Source organism: Curcuma longa, unplaced genomic scaffold, assembly GCF_044706935.1.
Source record: "Curcuma longa cultivar G26 ecotype Majalengka, Jawa Barat unplaced genomic scaffold, ITB_CL_G26_1.1 utg3290_np1212_1714210_RagTag, whole genome shotgun sequence".
NCBI classification, from domain to species: Eukaryota; Viridiplantae; Streptophyta; class Magnoliopsida; order Zingiberales; family Zingiberaceae; genus Curcuma; species Curcuma longa.
The window spans coordinates 1,305,346-1,324,746 of record NW_027435602.1 but is presented as its reverse complement, the minus strand read 5'-3'; the positions used below and the strand labels follow the sequence as shown (position 1 = coordinate 1,324,746).

The following is a 19,401-nucleotide window of genomic DNA, read 5'->3' as shown; positions in this document are numbered from 1 at the left end:
TTATTTGGCAGGAATCTTGACGTAGGCAGTCCAGAATGAGTAGAGCGTAGTGGGCGAGCTGAAGATGGGAGGCTCATTCACCAAGTAGCCTGCGGCCATGCTGAACCTCCCCGTGCCGCCGATGATGCTCCTCACCGACCTGGTCGCCGTCTGGAACACCCCTAAGAAGGCAAGCGAGCTCCCGTTGTACTCACCGCCGATGAACACCAGGTTCCCCGCCGAAAAGGTCGAGTTTATCGACATGTCAGCGAAGACGAGGATCCCCTGGAATCGACCGATGAGCGTGGAGTTGGGATCGGCGCTGACGCGGAGAGGGTCGTCAACGACGATTATGTTGCCGAAGCCGGGGCGGGGGGAGTCCGGCTGGAGATCCACTGACTCTACTACCGTGGCGTTGGTGGCGCCGAGGCTGCGTTCGTGTGCGTAGAATGGCACGACGTAGGTGAAGTCGTCGCCGGCGAAAGCTACAGTGGCTCCAACAAAGAGGAGTAAGATGAGGAGATTGTAACTACTGGAGAAGAAAGCCATAATGAATCAAAATAGTGATTGATTCGATCGAGCAATGCAATACTATTGCAATGTGGTATGGTGGCTTGTTATAATTAAGGGACGTACGTATATATAGAATTAAGGCTGGCTACGTGTGTAGTTATCGCTTGTAAGGCGCGTGAGCGCGTCGAAATTTCAAACACTTAATGAAGGATAAGTTTGCAACTTACGTGAGCAATATATAACGCAAGACATATATATATATATTATAACATAATAATTCTATTTAATTAATCTCGCGTGAGCAATATATAATAGTCCTAATAGGATTGAATGCGCTATCATGAAGTTATGGCTTGTTATAATTAAGGGACGTATATATAGAATTAAGGCTGGCTACGTGTGTAGTTATCGCTTGTAAGGCGCGTGAGCGCGTCGAAATTTCAAACACTTAATGAAGGATAAGTTTGCAACTTAAGTGAGCAATATATAACGCAAGACATATATATATATATATTATTATTGTTCCGATTGAGAACTGCTCCTGGACACGTCACCGGACCCAAGCTCGCCGTGGATTGGAACAGAAGAAGGAGGGAGGAGACGAAGGGAGGTAGGAGAGCGAGGAGAGCTTCGAAGACCTTCGGACCTGTCCGACGGAGTGGTCTATTGAGAATGGCTTCTAGACACGTCACCGGACCTAGCTCGCCGTAGGGTGGGACCGATGGGGAAGAAGAGCGGGAGAAGAAGAAGCTCGAGTGCCTCAGGATCTGCAATCACAGCAAACGTCAGTAGGACGACCGGAGGTGGCTCCGACGCGACCACTCCGACGCTCAAGTCAAGGACAGTGGCGAAGGAAGGAGAAGGAGATGAACAGTAGAGCTTGAGCGTGTAAAGAGAGTAAGAGAGTTCAGAGAGAGATACCTGTTCGACGGAGTGGTCTTTTAAAGGAAGAGATGAGCGTGCGCACATGTCACGTCATCATTAAGGAATGTCTTATCATGATTAATGAGATATCAGGAACAATTGAGTTCTCTGTCCCATCGCCGTAAAAGTATCACCTTGTCGATATTTATACACAGGCAACATTAATTGGATGGGGCGTGGGCTTGTCAGAAGTCATGATGAGGTGGGCCCGGGTGTCGCAGGGCGATTCGACGAGGGTGTGGCCGAACGAGGATTCGGTAAGGGGTAGAGCCGAATGAGGATTCGGTAAAGGGTAAGGGCCGAATGAGAATTCGGCAAAGGGTTAGGGCCGAATGAGAATTCGGCAAAGGGTTAGGGCCGAATGAGGGTTCGGCAAAGGGTTAGGGCCGAATGAGGATTCGGCGAGGACTGTGGCCGAATGAGGGATTCAGCTTAGGGATAGGGCCGAATGGGTATTCAGCTAACGCTACGGCCGAATGGGGATTCGACGATGGGTGTGGCCGAGTGGGGATTCGGCTAAGGCTACGGCCGAATAGGGATTCGGCGATGGGTGTGGCCGAGTGGGGATTCGGCTAAGGCTACGGCCGAATGGGGATCCGGCGATGGGTTCGGCCGAATGGGAATTCGGCTAAGGCTACGGCCGAATGGGGATTCGGCGATGGGTGTGGCCGAGTGGGGATTCGGCTAAGGCTACGGCCGAATGGGGATTCGGCGATGGGTGTGGCCGAGTGGGGATTCGGCTAAGGCTAAGGCTACGGCCGAATGGGGATCCGGCGATGGGTTCGGTCGAATGGGGATTCGGCCAAGGCTTATCAGACCAAGGGAGATTTGTACAGGGTTTATCAGGTCTCTGGGCGAGATTCAAGTCAGACCCAGATCAGACTCGAGCTCATGCTGACGTCATCGTGGATATCTGCCGTAACAATTATAATATAATAATTCTATTTAATTAATCTCGCGTGAGCAATATATAATAGTCCTAATAGGATTGAATGCGCTATCATGTAGTTATGGCTTGTTATAATTAAGGGACGTATATATAGAATTAAGGCTGGCTACGTGTGTAGTTATCGCTTGTAAGACGCGTCGAAATTTCAAATACACTTAATGGAGGATAAGTTTGCAACTTGCGTGAGCAATATATAACGCAAGACATATATATATTATTATAATATAATAATTCTATTTAATTAATCTCGCGTGAGCAATATATAATAATCCTACTAGCTAGGATTGAATACGCTATCGCAGGGCATATATATTATTATAATATAATAAATATATTTAATTAATCTCGAGATAAAATTTATCATTCACGTACCATTATAAAATCGTATCTATTATAATTATTATAGTAATTATAATTTTATAACTACTATATAATGCAGATTCAATCTGTTCATCTAATTATATTTACGTTGTAAATGTAGAATATATAGAATAGTTTGGTACATATATGAATTATTGATAGAGGTGATTTAGGAGGATTTGAATATTTTTATTATTAATTTTAATAATTTTTATTTTTAGTAATTTTTTAAAAATTTAGTATTTAGAGTAGTTTTGAAAATTTTTATTTTAGAATTTTTTAAATCCATCTAGTATTTTTATCTATGTTTTTAAGATTGAGTCTGTTAAAAAATTTTCTTAGAATTTTATATTTGGAGTCCGTTTAGATTTTTTAAGATTTTGAGTCTATTAAAAAATTATCCTTTTTATTTGAAATTTTTTTTTCGAGTTTGTTAAGAAATTTCCTTTTTAATTAGGAATCTTTCTTTCCGAATTTGTTAAGAAATTTTCTTTTTATTCAGATTTGAGTATACATAAACATCTTATGAATGTTTAGGAGAAAAAGTTTTAGTTTAATAATAATTTCGACAATGTCATTTATTTCCCTATCTTCTATTATTCTTTCGAATTAATATATTTTAGAAGATTATTTTCGACGTTCACAGTCGAATCAACGAATTCAATATTGCCTCCAAGATAATCATTATCTCATCCGACATCAAGGTGAGACATCATAAAAAATTAAAATGAAATATTTCTTTATTAATATGGAAAAATTGAAACGCCTTTTTTATATTTATTTTATATTTTGAATAGAAATATATATGTCATACTTGAATATGCTACCACAATGTGGAAAATGGACAGAGAATTACATAAGCATATGGAACTTTACATGAAAAGTGAAAAATCAAGATCAGGACTGATTTGGAGTAGGAATTTATTGTCAATTGTTCAAACATGTTAAAAATGATAAGTAAATCAGAAAATATAATATATCCTAGAGATAGCTACATTTGTGGCTTAGAAATAGCAAGTTTAGTCGTACCCAATTAAAGCCAAACTGATATATAATTTTGATATGATCAATTTAAAAGAGAAGCAAAAGTTTCAATTCAATTTTAATTTAGATTGGTCAAATAAAAAAGGTATGACTTATTTGATAAATCAAACCGTCTTGAACGTAACCATAGTGATTTGGTGCAGAAGCATTCCTCCTCCATCATAGTCAACTATAGTTTCTTAATTTATCTTCTCATAATAATTGTAAAACCGATAGTATGAAACTGTTGAGATGATAGATTTCACCTTTTACAGAAATTGATGTAGAAGCCTACTCCGACAGCATATCAAAGCTACTGTTTGGCATTCAACATATTTATGTCATATGAATTTTGTCAAATTTCCAATAGTTGAAAAGGAGCATGATATAATTTTTTTTTTAAATATGCAAATTTTTTAAAAATGTTTTGATATATTGTGCTAATTGTTTTAATTCATATTGTGTTCCGCAGGCCAGCAACGCAATCAATTATTTTTCTATATTTTACTGGACCTCATATAAGTAAATTTTGATATTATCCAAATTACTACTTAATTTTTATTATACTTGTATCATATTTTTTAAATATTCCTCCTATTTCTCTGCATATCTGTTAATTAATTTCGTCGATTAATAAATCTGGAGAACTTTTAAAAATTTTAAATCAAAATTAATATATTATTGCAAATCTCTTTAACATATTTATGCTTTCATATATAATTTGATAGCTTAAATTGAGATCGGTAAATTAAATTAAGAATATATCTATAAATTTTTATTTTATCAATTAAAAAAAAATTATTATTCATAATTTATACTATTGAATTCAAATTCGATGACATATGTATTAAAAAAGATTTTAAAAAGTACATTGATTTTGATTTTAAGTAATTCAAAGTTCTCTAAATCTATCCATCAATTTCGAACGAAAATGGACCTATTATACATTATTTAAAAATTTAAAAGTTTAATATTTTTTGAACAAAAGGAGTCCTAAGAATTTATTAGTGATATTGGTTAGTAAGTATCATTGTAGTCTTATAATAACTTGTGATAAATTTTATCAAGTATTTACAAGTTTAAAAGTTCAGTGTTCTCAATTTATGCAATTTAAATATGATGATATAAATACATGAAAGAGATTTTCAGAGTATATTAATTATTTTGATTTGAAGTAATTGTAAAATTTTCTAGATCTATTAGTTAGTTTTGGACAATATTGATTAATGAACCTAGAAAGAAAAATATTTAAAAATATGATATATAATTTAAATATTATAAAAATTAAGTACATGATATCTTCTGTAAAAGGTGGATCCGTCACCTTAGCGGCCCCACACGATCAGCCCCACGACCATCTGTGAGGAGGTAAATCGAGAAAGTGCAGTTGGTTACGACGCAGGAGGGTATTGCCTGGCTTCGCCAGGATTCGAACCCTTGCCCTCTTCTGTAAGTCTGCTGCGTCGTAACCAACTTACCTATGCCTCAGGAGCTAAATACATGATATCGAAACTTGCTTGCGCGGTCCCAATTTTTCTATCTTACATTTAATTACAATATTGTTTTAAGAGCTCCTGAAATATAGTAGTCGGTAAATCTGACGCTAAAGAAGTCCGTTTTTAATTGTTATATTATTCTTTCATATTATTTTTGCTCATTTCAATGATTTAGTTGAATATATTAAATTGTGAAATGAAAGAAGCCAGTTTTTAAGTAACTAAAATAAAAACTTAATTAGTTGTAAATATTTTTAACATTAAAGATATATTGATCAATTAATCAATAAATAAAAATAAAAAATATATTAATAGTGTAATTAATTATTATATAAACAAATAATTATAAAAAATAATTAAAAGTTCAATTTTAATATGATCATCTTATTAATTATAATTTAATTAAGTATTTAAATCGTAATTGCATACAATAAACTATTGTAGCCTTTAGCTAAAGATTGACACTAGTCTTGTTGTTGTGAATCGTAAACGAGTCAATCCAAGTTAAATTTTATAGTATTTAAACATATTTAATAAGATAAACGAGTCAAGTAAAGTTAAATCAAGTTTAAAATGGATTAAATTGTTAAAATGATTATTCAAATTTAACTTGATTTTTTTTAATAAGTTTGAGTTTGATTCATTTAGATATTATCAAGTTCTCGATTTAAATTTATTTAATTATTTAAAATTTTTATATTTTAAACGATTGATTATTGAGTTTGATAATCTAAATTTATTTGTTCATTTTTTTAATAAATTTCCAAAGGACCCATTTAAGATTTTAGAATTCTCAAAAGTACACCTAATTTCAATTTTACCCCTTTGCATATAATGACTAACTTTTCTGCTAGTTCTTTTTTTTTAAAAAAAAATGGTTCATATATAGATAAAATAAAAAAGAGGTTAGACCTTTTAAATGTACAATCAAAAGATCAACATCATAACCTAAACAGCACTAGCCGTTAGGCACATACATATAACCCATCATACAAGAAACTACATCACACAAGGAACTACATTAAACTCATGACACCACCAACACCAAGACACCATAGTCCCACATGTCCCCACATCACAACACTTACATGTTCATCTACGGGCCATACAAAGCACCACAGACCACAAAACCAATCTCATCTCAGGAACAAAGCCACCGACAAACTACCGTGGTTTGAGATCTATAAATTGATACACATGGACCTGCACCTTGTAAAAAATCTAATCAAAATTTGGGATAATGCCTTGATAACACCTTCGATTACGTGCCTCCCATATATAGTATATCAAGCTAGAGATGCCGAGGTAGCACGTCTTGATTTTTTGTCCCTCATTCTTGTAATGTCGTCCAAGAACCTGCTGCATATCGTCAAAAGAAGTAAAATTTTATCCAATACCAAGCCAATGCTTGACTTTGCCTCATACCTCACAAATCTTGGGACATTCAAAAAAATAAGTGGTGATTGGTTTCTCCTAGTTCCTTTCTCCTATGTATGCATGCAATATTTTCTCTCTCTTCTCTTTCCTCTATTATCTTTCATTTTAAAAACTAATTTAAATGTTATTTAAATTTTGGTGACGTTTAAACTTTAAGGAATAACCCTCTAAATTTATTTATTTTAATTTTAAAATTTAAAAAATTAAAAATATATAAATTGAAGGTTAATAAAATATTAAAAATATTTTATCAATGAGTAAATAGTAAAAGTTCAGAAATCAAGTCGTTTAGGTTCATCAATGAGTTTCGATCAAAATCCATCGATGGACCTAATTAAAGAGTTTTGATTTAATCTATTCCAACTTCTGTGGATTTATTAGGTAAACCTAAGTTTAAATAAGTCATCTTTTATTATTTTAAGGTCCTCACAATAATGCTCAAAATAATTTGAATATTTCAGAACATTATGGTGTTATTTTTCATAAATCAGCACCACAATGTGTGATTACAATCAATACTATGGCGGATGACCCAACATCACGAGTGATTCAAGCACCATGGGCATATGAAGTGTCCTGTGTGGAAATCAAACTTTCGTTGCATAAGAGTTCATCCAACCTCTTACCATTATACCAAGCCGAGGTGGCAAAAATGAATAATTCTTCTCTCACTATTCTTTTTTCACTTTGTTATCCTTTGAGTACAATTTCTAAGTCATTAACCAACTAAATTGACTCTTTTAAACAATAATAAAGTGTGGAAAAATATAAATAGAAAAGAAGGAGACTCCAATGTGAATGAAAATTTGGTCTCACATTTTGAGTTTTATAACTTTATGTTTGGTTTATATTGAATCACAACTAATGAATGTTGTGAATATGCATGGAGACAGTCTCTCTCTCATGCATAGACCTGTATTGGTGCAAATCCAGGACCCAAATTGCACTGAGCCTAAGTGACTTGTGTGTGAGCACTTATTTAAGTATGTAACGAATGCATTAATGTGTTGATCTAAAATGATGGATGATTAATTGTGAATTTGTCTATTTAAAATGATTGATCATTGAAGCATATGTCCAACATGACCTCATCTCTTTTGGTGATAGTGTTCAAGTACTCACTCAGTTTTCCACGAATAATCAGTATAATATTTGGTTGTGTATGTGGATGTGACACATTGTATCCTAGGAAACAGAAATCCAGCATGACTGCGAAGCACCACCGAAGGAGACGAATCTGTTTTAAAGGAATTGTGTCAAACGCAAACTTTGGCACCTCAACTTCCCAATCGGCAAGCTTGGCATAGCTCGAGTAGCTCAGCTCAGGCATACATGGCAACTCAACCTTCCAGGCAACTTAGCTATTAAACTTGCCCACAGGCCAGGTCTTAATCGGACCCAATCTTGTAAATGAGTCAACAGGTCGATTACCCGTTGGTCCAGGTCATGGGGTCTGAACCATAATCGACCTAGCAAGGGTCAGCCCGATTATGATTCAAGGCCCTAATTAACCATCAAATCAACTATTAACTGCCGATTCAGTGGGAGTTTTTATGTGTTAATTATAGCTGTTGGAACTATCAGTTAACCCATAATTTTGATTATTGAGAAAGGGGGTGGATTTTTTTTTTTAGATTTTGTTGACAGTTGAGATTATTTGATCATTTTTTGATCAATGACTACGATTTAATATCCGATATTCTTCTTCTACAATTCTACTCCGTCGTAACCAACTCAGCTATGCCCCGGAGGGTAATATTCGATATTCTTCAAACTTTATAAATTAAATAAAGAGCTTTATTTTAATGTCATATTCTCTACTCTCATTCTCAATTCTAAAATCTCTATCGCTTTCAACTTCAATTATACATGTTTTTGACTTTAATTCTATAAATAATTATAATGAAAGGAGGAGATTCATCATCTCTATTTCGGAGTTGTGACTATGTCTGTCCTCTAGCATATTTGTTGTCCTGCTAGTCAACACGTGTCAGCAGGGCTAGCATGGCTTATATGACCTTTTTGATTGTCAAATCAGCATTGGCCTGAGAGATGGAGTTCACATATATGCAAGAGAAGAAGACAAGTGGCTCAAGAGATAAGAAAAGTCTTTACGTGTGAGAAGAAAAATTATACCTTCGCCCAACCTTTATAGTCGAGGAGGAAGGGGATCCACATGAACTTAGCATGAGCAACGTAAGCCACCACATGAGCCACGAGTTGGGAACCGAATGGCGGGGCAGGGAATGGTTGGGCACCAAGGAAGGCAACTACAAAGTCATACACTTGGTATAGTCGGATCATTAGTCAGGTGTCGCATTCGGTGCAAACGATCTTGACATGAGTGGTTATGTACCACAAGGTAAGATATCTAAGGAGTTATCAAGGTTGAGGTCCAAGAGAATCAACTCAACAAATCTATTTGATTAATTTCAGACCATAATAAATAAAGAGGTATTTAGAGAATTACTGTGCTAGCTCTTTAATTAGTCAAGATCAGGTTTTGAGTATTGTTTAAAGTCAAGAGCATTTCATAAATTATCATTTATTTAATTTGCAATAGCAAGGCAAATAACATGTGTAGATTAATATAATGATTAAAATCATTATTTATTTATAAGTACAATTAAATCAATCATTTGATTTATCTGGCAGGAATCTTGACGTAGGCAGTCCAGAGCGAGTAGAGCGTGGTGGGTGAGTTGTAGATGATGGGCTCATTCACCAGGTAGCCTGTGGCCATGCCGAACCTCCCCGTGCCGCCGACGATGCTCCTCACCGACCCGGTCCACGACTGGAACACCCCGAAGACGGCAAGCGAGCTCCCGTTGTACTCGCCGCCGATGAACACCAGGTTCCCCGCCGTTAAGGTCGAGTTTATCGACATGTCATCCAAGACGACGATCCCCTGGAATCGACCGATGAGCGTGGAGTTGGGATCGGCGCTGACGCGGAGATAGTTGTCAACGACGATTATGTTGCCGAAGCCGGGGCGGGGGGACTCCGGATTGAGATTCACTGACTGTACTATCGTGGCGTTGGTGGCGCCGAGGCTGCGTTCGTGTGCGTAGAATGGCACGACGTAGGTGAAGTCGTCGCCGGTGAAAGCTACAGCGGCGCCGACAAAGAGGAGTAAGATGAGGAGATTGTAACCACTCGAGAAGAAAGCCATAATCAATCACAATAGTGATTGATTCAAGCAATGCAATAAATGTCGTATATATAGAATTAAGGCTGGCTACGTATGTAGTTACCGTTTGTAACACGTGTGGAAATATCAAACAGTTGAGTGAAGAATAAGTTTGCAAGCTGGAGAAAGAACATAGAATAGCCCTACTAGTCCCGAGGGTGACATATATTATTACAATATAATAATATATTTATTATAATTATTCTAATAATTATAATTTTATAATTACTATCATATATTTCAATTTGACTTTAATTAGATTCCATATGCTTATGGAATTCTCTGTCCATTCCACATTGTGGTAGCATATTCAAATTAAAGTATGACATGTATATTTCTATTTATTTATAAAATAAATATAAAAAAAGGTGTTTCATTTTTTACAAATTAGTAAAGAAACATTTCATTTTAATTTTTTATGATACCCCACCTCTCTACTAATAATTCATATATTGCTATAATAATTGAATTATAATAATAATAATTATATAGTTTTTATTGTAGTCGTTATAAAATTATAATTATTATAATAATTATAATAGATATGTTATTATATTGTAATAATATATGTCTAGTAGGGCTATTATACGTTCTCACGCAATAACTTTGATTTGATCGATTTGAAAGAGAAGCAAAAGTTTCAACTCAATTTTAATTTAGATAGGTTAAATAAAAAGGTTTGACTTATTTGATAAATCAAACCGTCTTGAACGTAAGCATAGTGACTTGATGCAGAAGCATACTCCGACAGCCAACTAAATTAAAACAAGTGTTTGGCATTCAACATATTTATGTCATATGAATTATTTTGTCAACTTTCTAATGTTGAAAAGGAGCATGATACAAATTTTTTTTTACAAATTTTTTTTTAATGTTTTGATATATTGTGTGCTAATTATTTTCACATTGCGTTCCGCATGCAGGCCAGCAACGCAATCAATTATTTTTCTATATTTTTCTGAGTCTCAAATTATTCTTTAATTTTTATTATACTTAAATCACATATCATATTTTTAAAATATTTCTCTTCTTTTTCTACAAGTCCGTTAATTAATTTCATCTACTAATAGACCTAAAAAAAATTTAAATCAAAATTAATATATTTTTGCAAATCATGTATTTATGCTTTCATTTATAAATTTGATAAATTAGTGAATTAAATTGAGAGTATATCTCTAAATTTTTATTTTATCAATTAAAAATTTACTATTCTTAATTTACGCTATCAAATTTAAATTTGATGGCATATATATTAAAAAAGATTTTGAAAAGTACATTGATTTTGATTTTAAGAAATTTGGAGTTATCTAAAACAATCAAGTAGCTTAGAGCGAAAATGGACCTATTATACATCATTTTAAAATTTAAAAGTTTAATATTTTTGGAACGGAAGTCCTGAGAATTCATTAGTGATGTTAGTCAGTGAGTATTATTGTCTTAAATTTTATAATAATTTTATCGAGTATTTAATTTACAAAAGTTTAAAAATTCACTGCTCTTATTATTTACGACATCCCAACAATAAATTATGTGTATGTGTTAATTATCTTAAATTTTAAAATTTTGAAAACCTTCTAATCACTATTTTTAAAGACTGCATATCTCTAAGCACATATAGACTTCGGGGAACTTTAGAAAACTATAGCACCTTGAATGAATCCGATTGGAGCTCTCTAAATTCATTAATATTGATTTTAGACAAAACCCATTAATGGACAAGGGTTTTGAATTTTTGAAACTTGAAATGAAATGGAAGAGGATAGTACAGTAAATGCATTATGCGTTCTATTTTGATAACTGAGTCAAAAATTATGACAATTTATCATAGGAATGATAGAACTAGATATGAACAACATATATACATCCCACATACTCACATCTTCCAATTCATGATAAAATTTTAGAAATTCTAATACCTTATGTTCATCAATCAATTTTGATCAAAATCCATGGACTTCCAAGGGTGCTCTCTGTTATCATCATAAAGGATTCTCAATATTACTTAAAACGGTTTAGAAAGTTTTAGACTTTGTGTCAATTAACACAGACTTATTATAACTTCATGTAGGAGATTTATAATTAGGATTTCTCATCATATCTACCTTCTACACACTATACTTTCATCTCATTGTAAACTTTTAGAAATTCAAGTCGTCTAGGTACATCATGTGGTTTTAGTTAAAATTCATTGATGGACTTATAGAATTTTAATCGAACTCATTCCAACTCCTATATGTTTATTAGGTGAACCCGAGTCCAAATAAGCACTATTTTACTATTTTAAGGCTCTCCCAACAATGCTCAAAATGATTTAAACTTTTTAAATTATTGTAGTATGGTATTCGAAAACCAACATCATAGTGCGTATTCAGAACCACCATAGTGGTGTTGGTTTCTATGGTGTTGGTTTTTAGAAACCAGTACCACAGTCTGTGTTAGTTGAGACACCATCATAACTTCATCTACGTGTACTATGATCAAGATTGAACATTATATATACCTTCTACATACTAATCTCTCTCATCTCATGACAAAATTTAAAAATCTAAATACCCTAAATCCATCATCAGATTTTTATCAAAACTTATTGATGGATCTAGAGAGCTTTGATCGGACTTATTCAAACTCCTATAGGTTTCTGCAGTGCCTGGGAGTCCAAGGATGCCTTTATGTTATCATCGTATAGGATTCTCAATATTGTTCAAAAGATTTAGAAAGTTTTAGACTTTGTGCCAATTGACACGGACCTATAACTTCGTATAGGAGATTCAGGACTAAGATTTCACATTATATCTACTTTTTACACACTTCACACTTTCATCTCATTGTAAAAGTTCAGAAATCAAGTCGTTTAGGTTCATCAATGGATTTCGATCAAAACCCGTTGATGGATCAAAAGAGTTTTGATTGAACCTATTCCAACTCCTGTGGATTTATTAGGTGAGTCTGAGTTCAAATAAGTCATCTTTTATTATTTTAAGGCTCTCCTAATAATGCTCAAAACAATTTCAATATTTCAGAATATTGTGGTGCTAATCTTCAGAAATCAGTACCACATGTGTGATTAGAACCAATACTGTGGCGGATGACCCAACATCTCAAGTGATTCAAGCACCACAGGCATATGAAGTGTCGTGGAAATCAAACTTTTGTTGCATGAGAGTTCATACCACCTCTTACCATTGTACTTTGCTGAGGTGGCAAAAATGAATAATTCTTCTCCCACTATTCCTTTTTCACTTTGTTATTCTTTGAGTACAACTTCTAAGTCATTAACAAACTAAATTGATACTTTTAAACAATAATAAAGTGTTGAAAAAATATGAATGGAAAAGAAGAAGACTCCAATGTGAATGAAAATTTAGTCTCGCATGGAGAGTTTATAATTTTATGTTTGGTTTATATTGAATCACAACCAATGAATGTTGTGAATATGCATGGAGAGAGACTCTCTTTCATGCATGAGTATGTATTGGTGCAAATCCAGAGCTCGAATTGAACTGAACCTAAGTGACTCGTATCTGAGCACCTGTTCAAGTATATATGTAACGGATGCATTAATATGCCAATTTAAAATGATGGATGATTAATTGTGAATTTGTCAATTTAAAATGGTTGATCATTGATGGTTGGTGGTTGGCATTTCAAGCCACTTTGCTTGACAACTCTTTTGGTGATAGCGTTCGAGTACTCACTTGGTTCACCACGAACAATCAGTGCCTAGTTATGTAAGTGGTTGTGTCATTGTATCCTAGAAAATAGATGACCAACTTGACATCATCTCTTTTGGTGATAGTGTTCAAGTATTCACTCAGTTCTCCATGAATAATTAGTATAATGTTTGGTAGTGTTTATGTGGATGTGCTATTGTATCTTAGGAAACAAACGTCTAACGTGACATCGAAGCATGACCCAAGGGGATGAATCTGTTTTAAAGAAATTGCGTCAAACGCAAACCTTGGTGTCTCAGCTTCCCAATTAGCACTTAACAAGCTCGGCACAGCTCAAGTAGCTCAGCTCAGTCATACATGGCAGCTCAACCTTCCAGGCAGCTTAGCTATTAAACTTGCCCATGGGCCATGTCTTAACCGGACCCACCTTGTAATCGAGTCAATGGGTTGGTTATCCGTTGACCCAGGTCGTGGGGTCTGAATCGTAATCAGCCTAGCAAGGGTCGACCCGATTATGATTCAAGACCCTTATTAACCATTGAACCAACTATTAATCGCCGATTCAGTGGGGTTTTTTTTTTGTGTTATAGCTGTTGGAAGTATATTAGTTAACCCGTAGTTTTGACTAGTGAGAAAGGGGGTGGGTATTTTTTTAGATTTTGTTAACAGTTGAGATTATTTGATCATTTTTTGACCAATGACTACGATTTAGTATCCAATATTTATCAAACTTTATAAATAAGGAGCTCATTTCATCATTTCCACGCCATCTTCTCTACTCTCATTCTCAATTCTGAAATCTCTATTGATTTCAACTTCAATTCTGTACGCTTTCGACTTTACTTCTACATATATAATGAAAGGAGGATGCTCATCATCTTTATCTCGGACATTGCGACTATCCTCTGGCTGATCTTGGTGTCCTACTAATCAACACGTGTCAGTAGAGCTGGCATGCATGGTTGGCGTGACCCTTTCGGTCAAATTAGCATTGGATTGATAGATGGAGCTCATAGATACGTGAGAGAAGAAGACAAGTGGCTCAAGAGATAAGAGAAGTCTTTATGCGTGAGAAGAAAAACTATACCTTCGCCCGACCATGTATAGCTGAAGAGGAAGGGGATCCACATGAACTAATGCACAAACAACGTAAGCTGCCACATAAGCCACGACACCAGCTGGTATGGTTGGGTTATTGGTCAGGTGCCTCATTCAGTACTGTAAACAGTCTTGACATGGGTGGTTATGCATCATAAGGTATGATATCTTAAGAATTGTTGAAGGTTGAGATCGAAGAGATCCAACTCAACAAATCTATTTGATTAATTTCAGACTATAATAAATAAAGAGTAAAAGAGGCATTTAGAGGATCACTGTGCTAGCTCCTTAAGGTTTTGAGTATTGTTTAAAGTCAAGAGCATTTGATAAATTATCCATTTATTTAATTTGCAGTAGCAAGGCAATTAATTATATATATAGATTAATGATCAAATCAATATATAAATATAAGTATAATAAATCGATCATTTGATTTATTTGGCAGGAATCTTGACGTAGGCGGTCCAGAGTGAGTAGAGCGTGGTGGGCGAGTTGTAGACGATGGGATCATTCACCAGGTAGCCTGTGGCCATGCCGAACCTCCCCGTGCCGCCGATGATGCTCCTCACCGACCCGGTCCCCGTCTGGAACACCCCGAAGAAGGCAAGCGAGCTCCCGTTGTACTCGCCGCCGGTGAACACCAGATTCCCCGCCGAAAAGGTCGAGTTTATCGACATGTCGGCGAAGACGATGATCCCCTGGAATCGACCGATGAGCGTGGAGTTGGGATCGGCGCTGACGCGGAGAGGGTTGTCAAGGACGATTATGTTGCCGAAGCCGGGGCGGGGGGAGTCCGGCTGGAGATCCACTGGCTGTACTACCGTGGGGTTGGTCGAGCCGAGGCTGCGTTCGTGTGAGTAGAATGGCACGACGTAGGTGAAGTCGTCGCCGGCGGAAGCTACAGTGGCTCCGACAAAGAGGAGTAAGATGAGGACATCGTAACTACTCGAGAAGAAAGCCATAATCAATCACTACTTTGATTCAAGCAATGCAATAATATTGCAATGTGGTATGGTGGCTTGTTAATTAAAGGATATATATGTCGTATATATAGAATTAAGGCTGGCTACGTACGTTGAAATTTCAAACGTACAGTTGGATGAAGAATACGTTTGCAACTTGCATAAGTAATATATAATAATAGTCCTACTAGCCCCGGGGAAGGTTTAGTTGATTATTACGGTACAAATATTATTACACTATAATAATCCTATTTAATTAATCTGTTACGGTTCATCTAATTAATTATATTTTTGTTGTAAATTTAGAATAGTTAGGTATATATGAATTATTGATAGAGGTGCAGATATCATAAAAAATTAAAATGAAATGTTTCTTTAATAATTTGTAAAAAATAAAATACTTTTTTTATATATTTATTTTATAAATAAATAGAAATATATATGTCATACTTGAATATGCTACCACAATGTGGAAAATGGACAGAGAATTACATAAGCATATGGAAGTCATGGAACTTTACATGAAAAGTGAAAATTCAAGATCAGGACTGAGTGGTGTAGGAATTAATTGTCAACTATTCAAACACGTTAAAAATGATAAGAAAATAAGAAAAAATAATATCTCTTAGAGATAGCTACATTTGTGGCTTAGAAATAGCAATTCTAGTCTAACCCAATTAAAGTCAAATTGAAATATAATTTTGATTTGATCGATTTAAAAGAGAAGCAAAATTAAGTTTCAGTACAATTTTAATTTAGATTGGTCAAATAAAAAGGTTTGACTTATATTTATGTCATACGAATTTTGTCAAATTTCCAATAATGTTGAAAAGGATCATGAGATAAATTTTTTTGGGATATGCGATTTTTTTAAAAATGTTTTGATATATTGTGCTAATTGTTTTCATATTGCGCTCCGCGGGCCAGCAACGCAATTAATTATTTTTCTATATTTTACTGGACCTCATAAGTAAATTTTGATATTGTCCAAATTACTACTTAATTTTTATTATACTTAAATCACGTATCATAATTTTAAAATATTCCTCCTCTTTCCCTACCTATTCCTTAATTAATTTCATCCAACTATATAATAGACCTCGAGAACTTCAAATAATTTCAAAATCAATATATTCTTACAAATCTCTTTAATATATTTATGCTTTCTTATATAAATTTGATAGTTGTCTAAATTGAGACAAGTGAATTAAATTTAAAATATATTTTTAAAATTTTATTTTTTCAATTAAAAAAATTATTATTTTTAATTTACACTGTCGAATTCAAATTTAATGACATATATATATTAAAAAAGATTTTCAAAAGTATATTAATTTTAATTTTAAGTAATTCAGAGTTTTCTAAATCCATCAATCAGTTTCAAACTAAAATATACCTATTATGCATCATTTGAAAATTTAATATTTTTTCAAATAAAAGAAGTCCTCAAAATTCATTAGTAATGTTAGTTAGTGAGTATTATTGTCTTTAAGTCTTATAATAACTTATGATAAATTTTATCAAGTGTTTATAAATTTAAAAAATTATTATTTTAATTTATGCTATCAAATTCAAATTCAATAATATAAATACATTAAAAATATTTTTGAAAATATATTAATTTTGATTTAAAATAATTTAAAATTCTCTAGATCTATCGGATAATACTGACGGATGAACTTAGAGAGAAAGAACAATATTTCAGAAATTAGAAATATAACCTATGATTTAAATATTATGAAAATTAAGAACATGATATCTAAACTTGATTAGGCGGTCGAGTAATGCTAATTTTTCTATCTTACGTCTAATTACAATATTGTTTTTATGCTCCTGAAATATAGAATCAGTAAATCTGACGCGAAAGAAGTCCGTTTTTAATTGTTATATTCTGCTTTCATATTATTTTTGCTCATTTCAATGATTTAGTTGAATATATTAATCGTGAAACGAAAGAAGTCAGTTTTTAAGTAACTAAAATAAAAACTTAATTAGTTGCAACTATTTTTAACATTAAAGATATATTGAGACGATTATAAAAAAATTAAAGTTAAATTTTAATATTGATCATAATATTAATCATAATTTATTTAAGTATTTAAATCATAACGGCACACAATAAGCTACTGTAGCCTTTAGATAAAGTTTTATACTAATTTGATTTCTTTTTAATAAGTTTAAATTTGATTCATTTAGATGTTATCTTAGCTCTCAATTCAAAATTATTTAATTATTTAAAATTTTTATATTTTAAATTTATTTAATTAATTATTAAATTTGATAATCTAAATTTATTTGTTCATTTTTGATAAATTACCAAAAGACCCATTTAAGGTTTTAGAATTTGCATTTAATTTTAATTTTACCCCTTTGCACGTAAGGACTGACTTTTCTCCTCGTTCCTTTCTCCTCTGTGTATACATGCAATATTTTTTTTCTCTTCTCTTCCCTCTCTTTTTTTCCATCTTAAAAACTAATTTAAATGTCTTTTAAATTTTGGTATCATTTAAACTTTAATAAATAATCCTCTAAATTTATTTATTTTTATTTTTATTATTAATTTTTATTTTAAAATTTTAAAAAATAAAAAATATATAGATGTAAGGTTAATAAAATATTAAAAATATTTTGTATTTTTAATATCTAATTATAAAAGAATAAATAATAATAATAATAATAATGAAAGTTATTAATAAAAATAATAAAATAAAATAAGCATTGTTGTTAATTTTTAAAACCAATGTCACAACTTAAATACAACATCGTTATAGTGATGATTTCTAAAGAACTACAATGGTATTGGTCTTTGAAAACTAATATTATAACGATGTTCTAAAAGTTTTAAATCATTTTAGGCATTACTGAAAATGTCTTAAATAGTAAAAGATGACTTATTTAGACTTAGACTCACCTAATAAATCCATAAAAGTTGGAATAAATCTGATCGAAACTCTTTAGATTCATCAATATGTTTTCACTAAAATTCATTGATGGATATAGATAATTCAGATTTTTAAAAATTTGACATAGACCGCACATCTAATTATATTTTTGTTGTAAATTTAGAATAGTTAGGTATATATGAATTATTGGTAGAGGTGGGATATCATAAAAAAATTTAAATGAAATGTTTCTTTATTAATTTGTAAAAACTAAAATACTTTTTTTATATTTATTTTGTAAATAAATAGAAATATATATGCCATACTTGAATATGCTACCACAATGTGGAAAATGGACCGAGAATTACATAAGCATATGGAACTTTACATGAAAAGTGAAAAATCAAGATAGTAGGAATACGAAAAGCAAACCTAATTAATTGAAAGTCAAACTGATATAGCAATTTAGTCGAACCAAATTAAAGTCAAACTGATACATATATATATATTGAAAGAAAACGAAAAATCATAATAAAATAAATAAATAATTTTGATTTGATTGATTGGAAAGAGAAGCAAAAGTTTCAGTTCAATTTTAATTTAGATTGGTCAAATAAACAGGTTTGACTTATTTGATAAATCAAACCCGTCTTGAACGTTGAATTAAAACAATTGTTTGGCATTCAACATATTTATGTCACATCAATTTTGTCAAATTTCCAATGTTGAAAAGGAGCATGATATAAATGTTTTGATATATTGTGCTAATTGTTTTCATATTGCGTTCCGTAGTCTAGCAACGCAATCAATTCTTTTTTTATATTTTATTGGACTTCATAAGTAAATTTTGATATTATCTAAATTACTACTTAATTTTTATTGTACTTAAATCGTATCATATTTTTAAAATATTCCCG

At 32.9% G+C, this 19,401-nt stretch overlaps 3 protein-coding genes across 3 annotated transcripts; all 3 read right to left on the bottom strand.

The window, feature by feature from the left end:
* On the bottom strand, positions 1-528 carry LOC141820323 (dirigent protein 22-like). The gene has a single exon (XM_074707607.1). The coding sequence runs from the start codon at positions 526-528 to the stop codon at positions 1-3; it is 528 nt and encodes a 175-aa protein (XP_074563708.1).
* An 8,797-nt stretch (positions 529-9,325) lies between these two features.
* Positions 9,326-9,853, bottom strand: LOC141820322 (dirigent protein 2-like). The gene has a single exon (XM_074707606.1). It carries the CDS (start codon positions 9,851-9,853, stop codon positions 9,326-9,328), a length of 528 nt encoding a protein of 175 aa, XP_074563707.1.
* A 5,221-nt stretch (positions 9,854-15,074) lies between these two features.
* LOC141820321 (dirigent protein 2-like) lies at positions 15,075-15,602 on the bottom strand. The gene has a single exon (XM_074707605.1). It carries the CDS (start codon positions 15,600-15,602, stop codon positions 15,075-15,077), a length of 528 nt encoding a protein of 175 aa, XP_074563706.1.
* Between the last annotated feature and the right edge of the window lie 3,799 nt (positions 15,603-19,401).